The sequence below is a fragment of the Sinocyclocheilus grahami genome, unplaced genomic scaffold, assembly GCF_001515645.1.
Source record: "Sinocyclocheilus grahami isolate Dianchi unplaced genomic scaffold, SAMN03320097.WGS_v1.1 scaffold259.1, whole genome shotgun sequence".
Taxonomy (NCBI): domain Eukaryota; kingdom Metazoa; phylum Chordata; class Actinopteri; order Cypriniformes; family Cyprinidae; genus Sinocyclocheilus; species Sinocyclocheilus grahami.
Window position 1 is genome coordinate 906,527 of NW_015505438.1, and position 12,822 is coordinate 919,348.

The window sequence follows — 12,822 nt, forward strand, 5'->3', positions numbered from 1 at the left end:
ATAGAAATGTAGTGGAGTGAAAAGTACAATATTTGTCTTTCAAATGTAGTGAAGTTAAAGTCATAAGTTCCCAGAAAAAAATTATACTCAAGTAAAGTACAGATACTCAAAAAGTGTACTTAAGTACAATACTCAAGTAAATGTACTTAGTTACTGTCCGCCTCTGGTGATATGCGAAAGCAATGAGATCCCGGTCCGCTTTGCGTTGTGTTTCAACATGTGTACCTGGAGGCTTGCCATACCTGCAGCCATGTTACGTCACTGCTGTAACAACAGAAAAAACTTTTCACCATGGCAGGTCGTGGGGTTGTGTGGTCCCAGGAGGAGAGTTGTGCACTTATTGAAATTTGGAAAGATGATTACATTAAACGCCAACTCTCCTCAACCCATAAAAACATAAAAGTGTTTCTTTTGTTTGCCCAAAAAATGAAGGAAAGGGGATATAACAGAACCGCGCTACAATTTTCAGATGCTTTCCTTTAGTTCTGCTTTGTCGGACTCTTTCTCTGTTTGTCATTTGCTTCAAAATGTGCCACATCCATGTGATGACAACATGTGAAGACGCCATCTTGAATACCCAAAATCTACTGCTGCACAGAAAGCTGGGGTCTGAGCTCTTATGAAGTTGTGGTGTGAACAAGAAAGGGTCTGAGATCTCTTCATTGCTGAAGAGGACCAAAAAAAGAACTGGGTTCTCTTTTGAGTCCACTAGATTGTGAACACCAAAAGGACTGAGGTCACTTTCGGCTGGTTTTCTTTCTGGTTCACTTTAAGTGAACTGGGTTTGGTTCTTTTAAAACGAACTATATGTGAAAACACCTAAGAGTCTGGTGATATCTATGAGTCGCAGACTCACTGCTCTGATTTCATGCAAGGGATCTGCAACTAAATAATAGCTTTTAATCTTTTACACCTGCCTTAGGGTGTTTTCACACTTGAGTCCTCTTTAAAAGAACCGAACCCAGACCCTTTTAAGCAGACCAAGAGGTGGACCAAGTGAAAAAGGACCCAGTTTTCTTTGTGTTCACACTATCGCAGTTCCTGGAAGAGTACTCAGATCCTTTTTTGGTCCACTTAAGCAATAATGGTGTCTCAGACCTCTTTGTGTTCAGACTGTTGCTTTTTGGATCTAGTCCAGTTCAGTGTTTGATGGCTGACATTATGGCCTCCAAAACTGGGATATTTTTATCTTTTGCACAAAAATATAAGTTTCGTACACCTTTGTAATATTTATTTTGAATTGTTTTTCTTGTCTATGTCATCATGTTTATTTTATAGCACACAGTGTTTCTGCAGGATTTTTAAGCTCAAATTTAAAACTTTTTAAGACTGTTTTTAAGACCTGCACAGATAAAATTAATGCCATATGAGTGGGGTGGGGCAATGTTTTAAAATGACTGTATTTACTGTATTTAAAGCATGATTTACAGTTCAGATACAGGTTTTCACAAAAAAATATTTAAAAAAAATGAAATAAAATTTCAAATTTCAGCCTTTCAAATTTCAAACCATTTTTAAGAAGAGAGTCAAAAATCAGATGTATCAACTATTATATTAATGGTTTAATGGCTGGTTTAATATCAATTATTGTTTTAAACCAGCAGAAGGGCTGTTAAAAATGCAAATTCATTCTCTGCCAGCAGGTGGTGCTTTCAGAACTGCATAAAAATAGACTTTGAAACGTGCAGCGCTCATTTATTCAATGAAATCATAGCCCTTTTCATTTTAATCATCACATTAAGCTATATGGCAATCGTCTTTCCGTCCCCATTGTACTTTTTATGGCCTTAAATTTGATACAATTAAATGTAAGACTTTTTATGGACCAGCGGAAAAGGCATACTGACATTCAGATATATAAAATAAAAGAACAGATAAAATAAAATAGAATATAATAAACTGCTTTAAAATTTTCAGGTACAGTACAGGTATCCTTAAATGTAGCATTTAAGTAAGATACTAATCAAATGAAAAAAATGTAAATGCATAGGCCTATTATTAATCGTATGAATAATAGATTCTACTGATTCTCATATTAGGTTGCTGTACTAGAACTACTACATAGTGCACAGATCAGTTACACATGCAATTTCTTTCCCAGATGTTTACATTCGATTGAGACAAAACCAACTGTGTTTATGTGAACCATGGGTGTTTTTGACAGTTGTAACAATAAACAGTAAAGAGAGAGTAGCCTAGTTTAGCCCCCGCTGGGATGTGCGCACTCGTAGCCTATATCAAAAAGTTTAAACTGGCAAGGCGCACAGTCTCTCTTACACAGTAAAGAAGCGGTTGAAATTAAAATAAACGAGTGTACGTTGTGAGCGAACAATATGTAGAGATCTGCCAGAAGAAGCAGCCACTATGAACAGCTGATTTGTACAGAAACATCTGATGGCCAAACTACATTTGAAATTCGCAAATGGAAAAATCAAGTGAGCCCGGGCCGATTTGTTCACAATGCACGTTTTTAGCGAACCGTACCTTTAGCCGATAGCGAACCGTACTCAGACCGACCTCCCGAAGTCACGGTTCGGTTCGCTTCTGAGGGGTTTGAGATCATTTGGAGTGTTCACATATTTGGCCAAAAATCACGCGAACCGTGCTCAGACACTGAAAAGGACCAAGTGTGAAAACACCCTTAAGTTCAACTGTCCCAATACTTATGCTCTCATCAAATACTTGGATGAATCTAAAAGTGCTGTCCTTTTTATTTGGTAAAATATTTGTGTGCTGAAACAGCTAATACTAAAATGTGACATTCTGTAGTTTTGTCTCATATTCATCTTTTAATCATATTTGCAAATGTCTTGACTCCACAGCAAGCAGAGCAGTTTTGTCTTTAGTGTTCCAATACTTATGGAGGGCACTGTATATGTATATGTATATATTCATATTAGAGCCCGACCGATATATCGTTTTGCCGATATTATCGGCCGATATGATCCAGTCGCCGATACATTGGTATCTAAAATTGGTAATTAAAATTAGATATGAATTATATCTATCATCCATACATTATTCAATAAAAAAAAATATCAGATAAAATATTATATAAATTTGATCTATCTATCTATCTATCTATCTATCTATCTATCAATTTAGTGCTCAAACATTACAAAAAAATCTGAAAAAATAAAAATACATTAATTTGATCCATTTATCAATCCATACATCATTCAAAATTGAAAATCTTTAAAAAAAACAAAAATTAAAAAAAAAAATTTTTTTTTAATTCTACCTATCCATCTATCAAGTCAAGTCAAGTCAAGTCTGCTTTATTGTCAATTCTTCCACATGTACAGCACATACACACAGAGAATTGAAATTGCGTTACTCTCAGACCCTTGGTGCATACAGATAACAAATACAGATAGGTACAGATTAAATACAAAATACAACTATACAAATATACAAATAAGGTAAAATGTAAAAATATATCTATATATATATATATCGCTCGTGTTGCTGTTGTTGGAGCTGGGAGGGATGTATACAGCAACGAGCAGTATGGCTGTATATTCCCTCGGTAGATAGAACGGCCGGCACTTAATAATCATAAACTCCACCAGGGGTGAGCAGTGTTTGCAGACCACAACAGCATGGCGGCACCACGCATCATTGATGTAAACACAAAGCCCTCCGCCGCGGGTCTTACCTCCCTCGACGCGAGCTCTGTCCGCTCGATAGCATGTCAGCTGATCGAGATGAATAGCGCAGTCCGGAACGCTGTTGTTGAGCCATGTTTCCGTGAACACAAAAACACAACAGTCTCTTACAGTCCTCTGAGTTGAGCGTAGTAGTCGGATGTAGTCCAGTTTATTGTCCAAAGAGCGTACGTTAGCCAGTACGATGGTGGGGATAGCCGGCTTGTGTGGGTTAGCCGCTAGCCTAGCCCGGATACCTCCGCACTTACCCCTCTTCTGCTTCCTCTCGCGCCGCTTGTGTCGCCTCCGCTGTGGGCGAGATGCAGCAGTGGGGGTCGGTGATGGAGTGGGCCTCCGGAGCAGACCGAGATCCCGCAGCTCTTCGGCGTGCGCAGAGTTTAACTCTAAAAATGTGGTTCTGCCGACATCGAGCAGAAACTCACGACTATATGCGCGCTTAGAAACAAATAGACGCGACGAATACATACAAAAACACTGCGACTCACAAGACAAAAAACACGAAAATACCTTTCTGTCGGGAGAGAGAGAAGCCGCAGCATGTGAACGCGCCGCCATCTTGGTTAGGTATCTATCCTTCCATCCATCTATCCTATAAACCCTCAAACTTAAATGCTTTTTAAACTTTTTTCCAAAGCTTTCAAACACATTCAAAGTTTGCCTTGGCAAACTTTGCTTTTCTAATTAAAATTACAGTCCGATTTTATTTTATTTTTTTATTCACTGCAATTCTATTTCATTGCATTCAAACTCAATTATAACTCAGGAACTAGAAAGAAATTTGAAGTCATTCTTAAATCAGTTCTGAACAGCACACAACCCAGAATGTTACTTTATGTTTACATAAGTATATGTAAGATTAAAATGAATAAAATTAGTCAAATTAATAATGCCACCTCTTCATTACAATCTTAATTAGAATTCAAAAGCATCTTTGCAAAGAATGGCACCTTACAAACAACCCAATGGACAAGCCAAAGGCAAAACTCCCCGAGATGAAGATGAGGAAGAAACCTTAGGAAAAGCCTTTGGGAGGCTTACCTGGGGAAGCCCATCTCCTCAGACTGGGTTTTAAACACTTTTACAACAAAGCATTCACAAATGTACATTTTAAATGGATGTAATCCAGACTTGGCTGTTCTGAAATTAACTGATTCATGATAAACTAGAAATCTATGCTATGTGCAAATCGGAGGGATGGAGAGAGTATGACAGATAGAGGTTGTAACTGCTGTTAATTATAGTAACATGTAAAGTAAATCTGCAGGTCTCATGAGGGTGGATTGGTGAATTAGTCTCAGTTCAGCAACTGTGGCTTTGCCTGTTTGGCCGATGGGAGCAGGAGGCACTAAAATGACAACAGCACCCTGCATTGATCCTAGGAGGTCAGCAGTCTCATATCCGGAGGATTCAAACGCAACAGAAAGCCCAGACTGGCGAAAACAAAGGTCACCTTGAGCTGAGCGGGGTGACTTTCAATACATATAATATGACGCATTAAAACTCTCATCTCAATCCAGAAATTCGAACGGTTCACAAAATGAACAGATTACATAAAGTACTACAAGGTATTTATCAAATCATATAACTGCTGCCTGCTTAGCTAGGAAAGTGTTCAAGCGCAGACACGATCCCTTTGAGCCAGATTATATGAGTAAATGCTGTGTAATTCTGTTTACAGGATTAATATTGCGATGAATGCACAGGATGGGACCAGCTATCATTCAGACTCTCCTCTGGGCCTCAATTATCAGGCTAGTTTAATATGCCGTGATTTTAAAACAAATCTTTTTGCAGCAACTCCTGCTGGTTCATTAATGGCAGTATGAATGATTATAACAGATTGATAGAATAAATGAATCAATAGAGCCTCTGATTTGTTGATTTGATTATTTTGAAGGTTCTTTAGGCCTCTACTCATTTTCTTTTTATCATTATTTATAAATGTTCAATCACTACAACTGGCCATCACTTTGCTTGCAAATTAGTTAGCGCACCCAATCTAGGCCAGTTACAACTGTAATAATTTATCATATTATAATTTATTTACACAGTAAACATCTATTAAAATGCATTTAGAAACTTTTAACTTGTTTTGGGACAGCCTTACTTTCTACTGTCGGTCCACTCATTTAAGCAAGCAGCAATGTTGGACGGGAATGCGATCAGAATGCTGGCACATTAAAAAATAACATAAAAGCAAACGCGCATGAAGGTTGTGCTGCATAATTCATACGCCGCTCCTCTTAGAAACGGCAAATTCACCCGGACAATGACGTTTTGACAGAAGAGCCGCTGTCTCCGTTCACCATCCGAAAATCAGCACGGTGCTATTAAAGATACACAGTGCATTGTAGACTGAGGGGGCAGTCAGCTTCAGGCCATTTTCAGTCACCTAAAAGCAGATTTGTCATGAGCACCTCCCTTTAGTTTACTGCTAATGTTTTTTGTGTGGATGGATAAAAAAAGAATCCATCGAATTCAGTCTTTCGAGAAGCTGCTTGTGACCTGAGCAACCTGGTGCAACAAAAAAAACAACAGGAAAAATGGCATCAACACTAGCAGTTCTGACATTTGGAGAAGCCTTTTCATGCACATACATTATATCCACCTTTTTCTTCAGTGCGGAAGTAAGCCTATGGGCGAGACTTCCGGTTCATTAGCCGCTATAGGTAAATAACGAGAAGAATAACAACGTGCAGTAAAATAGTTTGCACCACAAACCAGTGTGTTCATAATTAAGATAATACATTAAATAATATGGTGAGACACACCAATTTTCAATATCAAGCAGCACAACGAACTGTTTTGTACAGCTAAAAATAGCTGGACACGGATGAGATCGGAAGCTAGACCCATAAAATTAACAAATGCCCATCTTGCCTATTTTTACGGCAAGAAAAAGGTGGATTGAAACTGCAGGTTAATGGGTATATACTATATAGGTGGTATTTTGAAAAAACAATTTCCACTTGCTTTTGAGGCCTTTTCAAACACTTCATTCTGAACAAATCACTCTCTCATTTACTCCGTTCCAATTCTCTTAATAGTGAACTCCACATGGCGGACTTAGCTAAGTTACAGGGCTCTACGCTTACTTTTCTTTTTAGCAGCACTTGTGCTCCTAACTTAAAAAATGTAGGAGCACGTTCAAAATTTTAGGAGCACCTTCTAATCAATAATCCAAAATTGTATTAAAAATTAACCTTCCCATTACGAGGTGATATTTGACTCAAAGTGATTTACAGTGGAATTTTGTTTTAACCTTTGTAATGGCATTTTTCTAACTTTATTAAAAGTATGTCATCTTTTGTCAAATTCTTAAAAAAATTACATTATAAGCTTTTTAAAAATTAGACAAGTAGAATAAGAAACATAAGTTACCAATCAAATGATATCAGTATTAACACAATTAATTTGTAGAGGTGGCACAGAAGAACACAAAAGTAGCTAGGTGTACTTTCAGACATTTAATGAGGCTCAGAAGTGGAATGAGTGCAATTAAATCCATAAATTCATGATGAAATTTATGTTTTAAATATAACATTTTTAATATAGAAATATTAAATGATTTAAATAACTGAAAAGATACTTTAAAAATGAAACTAAAACTGCCAGAATCACTGAATCATTCATTCAATTGATTCATTCAGGAATGAAGCAAGTGACTGTCTTTATGAATGGGTAATCATGAATCACTGACTCACTAGATTCTTTTAAAAACACCCGTTCATTCATAAACGAAACACAGCTGTGTTTGAATGGAGATGCGCAGTGGCTCCGCTGTGTCGGTGTCTTTGTTTTAAACTATTTTCTACAACGAAATAGAGCAAAATCAGACAATAGTGTTATAGTCAGACAATGTAAGTCACTTAATATTAACTTCTTGTTTATTGTATTAAGTATCAGTATCACATTTACAAACTCCTTTAAAAATCATTAAAAGCTGTCTCTCATCTTAGTTCATCTCACATTTATAATCAATGAATCTCTTATTTACACCCTGTCACCCTGTCTCTTATGAAAGGATTTGTGAGATATGTCTGTGATACATAACTCAATGCTGCAAAAACACATAGAAACCTTTAAACCTTTGCTGAGCGCAATCACAAGTATGATGATGATCGGGTCAGTCGCACTGGTGCTCCTAAAAAAATGTTTATATTCGCACGCAGTAGTTTTCAGTCGCACTGTAGAGCCCTGGAAGGTGGTGTTGACGTCGGGAAAGCACCTGAATCCGCCATTTTAAGCAATGAATGAATGACGGACTCACCGTTGTAACATCGCGCAAGGCAAATAAGGGGGTGACATCTAGTGGATTAGACTAGTAATAAGATGAACGTAAATCTTATGTTCAATGTTTGCAGAAATAAATATTGAAAAAAATCGAGAATCAACATTGAATCGACCACATTTTAAAAAACCATATATCGAAAAATATTTTTTTTGCCCAGCCCTAGTAAGAGCTGAACCTGGTGGAACATGCCTCTGATGTCTCCACTAACTGCCACCGCATGTTCCCTGAAGCGTAATAAAACTCCCAGAAGAGAGGCTCCCAGAGTTGTTCCAGGAAGGAGGGTGTCATTGAGGCTTCGGCCTTGGAATTGAAAAGAGCAGTTGAAGACCAAACGACTTTTCTCGTTATGACTTACTAAGTGATGCGGTATGTACCATGACTCATTGGTGGCTAAGGCTTTGCCTGGGTCTATCCTCCTGATCGCGCCTACTTCCAACAACTTCCGAATCGCTGCACAGTACTCTTCAGCTTGTAGAGGATCCCGGGCCAAGCGTCTCTCTAGACTCCTGAGGCTGGGTAGGACGGCTTCCTTGGGAGCTCTGAGTGGGGGAACGCCTTGCTTCCTTAGCAGGGGCATGGCATATCTAAGGATACCTGCAACCTGTACTCGCCTCGTCCTGGCCTCCAAGTGCTCCAGCGCTTCCTTATCCTGCTTTGATCTCACTGCCAGTTTGCTACTCTGGTATGGCAGGATGTCCATCTTCCTGAGCTTCTCCACATTCTGCATCAGCTCTGTCGTCTGGGATGAGACACCAGTGAGGAGACACTGCTGGATACTCGGGGCCCACTGGGTAAGGTGTGCAGGTCCTTGGAGCATCCATCCCAGCCTCGTGCGAATGGCCGCCGGACCTCCAGGAGGGCCCAGTCTCACCGGCTCGACAGGGGTAAGTAGATGGGGGTAGTCTGCACCAATCAGCACGAGCGGCTTGACATGTTCAAATGGCTCAAGGGGGAGTTCTGCTAGGTGTTTGTACCTCCTCTTCAGACTGGCGATGTGAATCACTGACTCACTAGATTCTTTTAAAAACACCCGTTCATTCATAAACGAAACACAGCTGTGTTTGAATGGAGATGCGCAGTGGCTCCGCTGTGTCGGTGTCTTTGTTTTAAACTATTTTCTACAACGAAATAGAGCAAAATCAGACAATAGTATTATAGTCAATGTAAGTCACTTAATATTAACTTCTTGCTTATTGAACTGTTGAATTATATCAGTATCACATTTACAAACTCCCTTAAAAATCATTAAAAGCTGTCACTCATCTTAGTTCATCTCACATTTATAATCAATGAATCTCTTATTTACACCCTGTCTGCACTTTGCTTATGAAAGGATTTGTGAGATATGTCTGTGATACATAACTCAATGCTGCAAAAACACATAGAAACCTTTGAAGCTCCCTGAGCGCAATCACAAATATGATGATCGGGTCAGTCGCACTAGTGCTCCCAAAAATTTTTTCATAGTCGCACACAGTAGTTTTAAGTGGCAAATGCGACTGAAATGGTCGCACTGTAGAGTCCTTAGAGTGAACTAAACAAAGTTCCTTTTTTTAAAACAATTCAGTCCACTTGGAGGTCAATTTGGTAATGACCCTAGGCAGCTATTTCCAGTCAAGTGCAACTCATATTTACATTACGGTTCAAGAGTTTGGTAATTGATTTAATTATTTATTTAAGAAATTAACATTTTTATTCAGCATTGATGCATTCAACTGATCAACAGTGTAAATAAAGACATTTACAATGTTACAAAACTCTCTATTTACCAAAGAGTCCTGAAAAAAAAGTATCACAATTTTCACAAAAATGTATTTCAACTTTGACAATAATAATAATTAGTATATTAGAATGATGTCTGAAGGATCATGTGACACTGGAAACTAGATTATTGGCTACTGAAAATTCAGCTTTGCCGTCACTGGAATAAATAACATTTTAAAATATATTCACATTAGAAATAATTTTAAACTGCAATAATATTTCACAACATTATTATTTTTACTGTATTTTTAATCAAATAAATGCAGTCTTGTTGAGCATGAGAATTTTCAAAAACATAAAAATCTAACCGAATTCAAACTTATGAACAGTAGTGTAAAGTTTTGGAAAGACCAAAATCTCTAAAACTGTTTGTCAATTTTATTGATTATATGTCATCTTCAGGTAAATAATGAGTATTGGTGAATCATTCACCATATTTTCATTTCCTCTGTGTACAATCCTCCCAGATAAAATAAAGTTATTGTATTTGATTAATCAAGAAAGATAAAACACTTGGCATTGATTTAACTAATACTTTAATAATATAAATTATTATAAGTAAAAGTAAATATAAAAGTAAATATAATTTACACTCATTTCCAATTTGTATAAATTTCCTTGCTGCATTTTTGATGACTTAAGGAGCTTGGAAAACTTGGCAAAACAGCGTTCGTGCATGTAGACTGGTTGCATCTGGGTTTAAAACATAACTATAAAGTGAATATAATTTTGATGTTATGTATGTTTAGACAACACTACATAGGGAACAAAGAGCAAATTTGGACACGGTAGATAGTACGTTACACATTGCAAAGGACTGTTCCTTCTCCTCATCCTTCAGCATCGGACAGTACATTGTGCTACGAGCACCCAGACAGGCATCAGAGCAAAGGAGAACACTACAACTTGAAATAAATGAACAATCACTTTGAAGGACCTTGGAAAGAAAATAAACAGAATCAGATTAAAAAGAGCACATTTGCAAGGAGAAACAGGAGTGGTATCCCATCAGTGGGCTTTTGTAGAGGGACACAGACCACCTGGGCTCCGCTCTCGTCTCTTCTATCAGTCCTTCATACTTATTTTCTGTTCATTCACCATCCGTCTTTCATCTTCCCTCCAGAGTCCATGCTCTCTTCTCCTCTCGGTTCACCGAATCTCACTCTCAGTGCTTTATTATTAAAGTGTATGGTCTAAGACACCAGTGACACCACAGAGACAATGAGCTATTCTACTCTGTCACTGTAATCAGATGAACCAATAGAGAGGAAGAGAATCAATGGTCACCTCTGACCTGCTGCCGATGGGTCTATGGACAAGCAGATGCTGGTGTCTTCAGTTTTCATGAATGTAGGCCTTGTGTTGTGCTTTTTTAATCCTACATCTATGTTGTACATGAGAATCAAGTCCATATGTAGTACATTTACTAGAGAAAGTTAACAACAACTAAACTGGTTTCACGGGTAAAAGAGCCTATAGGGAGCTTTGACTCTGGTTATGAGATACTGTTAAAAATATGACCCCATACTCACTGTGTTGGAAGGGCGAGGGTGCTGGGCTGGACTTTGGGTCTTCTTTTGGCAGATGTTCCCATCTGATTGGCTGAGCGTTTGAGTGACTGTTGGTTTAGAAGACTGGAGGCCAGACCTGCATGGTACTGTAACTACAGAAAGAAAAACACATGTTCAGGTACTAGGGCTGCAAAATTAACACACATTCTCCTGATCATGGTTATTCAATTCCATTTATTTGGTCTTTATTTGGAATGCGCATCAACATTTCATATATATGTACGCAAAAAGTGAACAATTTAAAACAATTCATGTTATTTTAAAATTACATTTTGTTCATTTTTAATACAGTGGTAGCCAAAATTATTAGAACACTAGTATTTTCACCAGCTAAAAAATGGTTTTAAGTCAGTTATTTCTATCTTTTACTGTAGTGTGTCAGTAGCAAATATCAGTTTACATTTCCAAACATTCATTTTGCCATTAATTGTAATAATCCAGGGAGATTTTTGTCTGACAACAGCCAGTGCTGCACACAGAGATCTGATTTCATCATCATCCACTGAGACAGACTAAATCCAGTAAGGTCGTACAAATTTATGAATGAACCGCTCATTTTAAATTCTTCCCTTTTTACTGACATTTGTTATGAAATCCGCTTCGATAAGAACTGCAATAAGTAAATTCACTTCGCTAGCCATTTACTCTTCAACAATGATGATACCGGTATCGCAAATATGGACGTTCAAAGACAAAATTCTAAAGATGGCTGCACACTCGTTTCTCTGATGCATAAGGTCTATTGTAAATGCAAAATAGTAAAATAATGAACATTTACTATTCCAAAACGAGTGTTGAATGTTATTATAACAATATAGTATTTAAATTGTTTGGGTAAAAAAAAAGGACTGCTCAACTGGCCATCTACACAAACATATCTGCATCTATTCGAGTTTTATGGCCAATGGGTCAAATTTGAGTCCCACGGTGACTGCATTCAAGCCCTGAATTCAGAAACTCGGAACATGAGTGTCCACAGAAGCTTCTGTAGCTTTACAAAGGACAGTAAAAATGTAAAACGAACTCATCACAGCCTAATTGGGCTTTTATGAATTGTTTACCCAAAGCACATTTCCAATCTTGTCAACAATCTGCTCTTCTGGGAGAAAGCACAGTTGCTTGCATATAGTACTCCATCACGTTTTCCTTGTGTTCCTCCTTGTCTCCTGCCCACCTCCTCCCCCTCGCCTCCTGTCTTACTATGTTGAACATAACATGGTGCGTTTAATATTTTTGGCTTTGAAGTCGCAGTATCGCAGAAACCTGTCAATAGCTCTTCTGCTCATGTGATGAAACCATGTGAAAGGTGTCCGCTACCCAGAATGCTCAGGTGTAGCACTCTGTCACTCAAGTCAGGACAGATGTTAATGGATGTGACAGAACTCTGGACCTGGCATCATCCTGCATGCTTAAACAACATCTGGGCAGTTAAACATTGGGAAATTGCTTTCCATTGGTGCCAATGGTTCTACAGGCTACTTAGGCTTACAATGCTTTTGAGAAGCCAAGGAGAACTTCAATGCTA

General features: G+C 38.1%; 1 protein-coding gene across 2 annotated transcripts in view; it reads right to left on the reverse strand.

The window, feature by feature from the left end:
* Positions 1-12,822, reverse strand: part of LOC107598979 (mediator of RNA polymerase II transcription subunit 27-like) — a 66,346-nt gene that overhangs the window by 35,458 nt on the left and 18,066 nt on the right. For both annotated transcript variants that reach the window (XM_016290449.1, XM_016290448.1), the window contains exon 3: positions 11,259-11,389. In XM_016290449.1, coding sequence (XP_016145935.1) covers positions 11,259-11,389 — 131 coding nt within the window. The remainder of the gene's footprint in view (positions 1-11,258; positions 11,390-12,822) is intronic.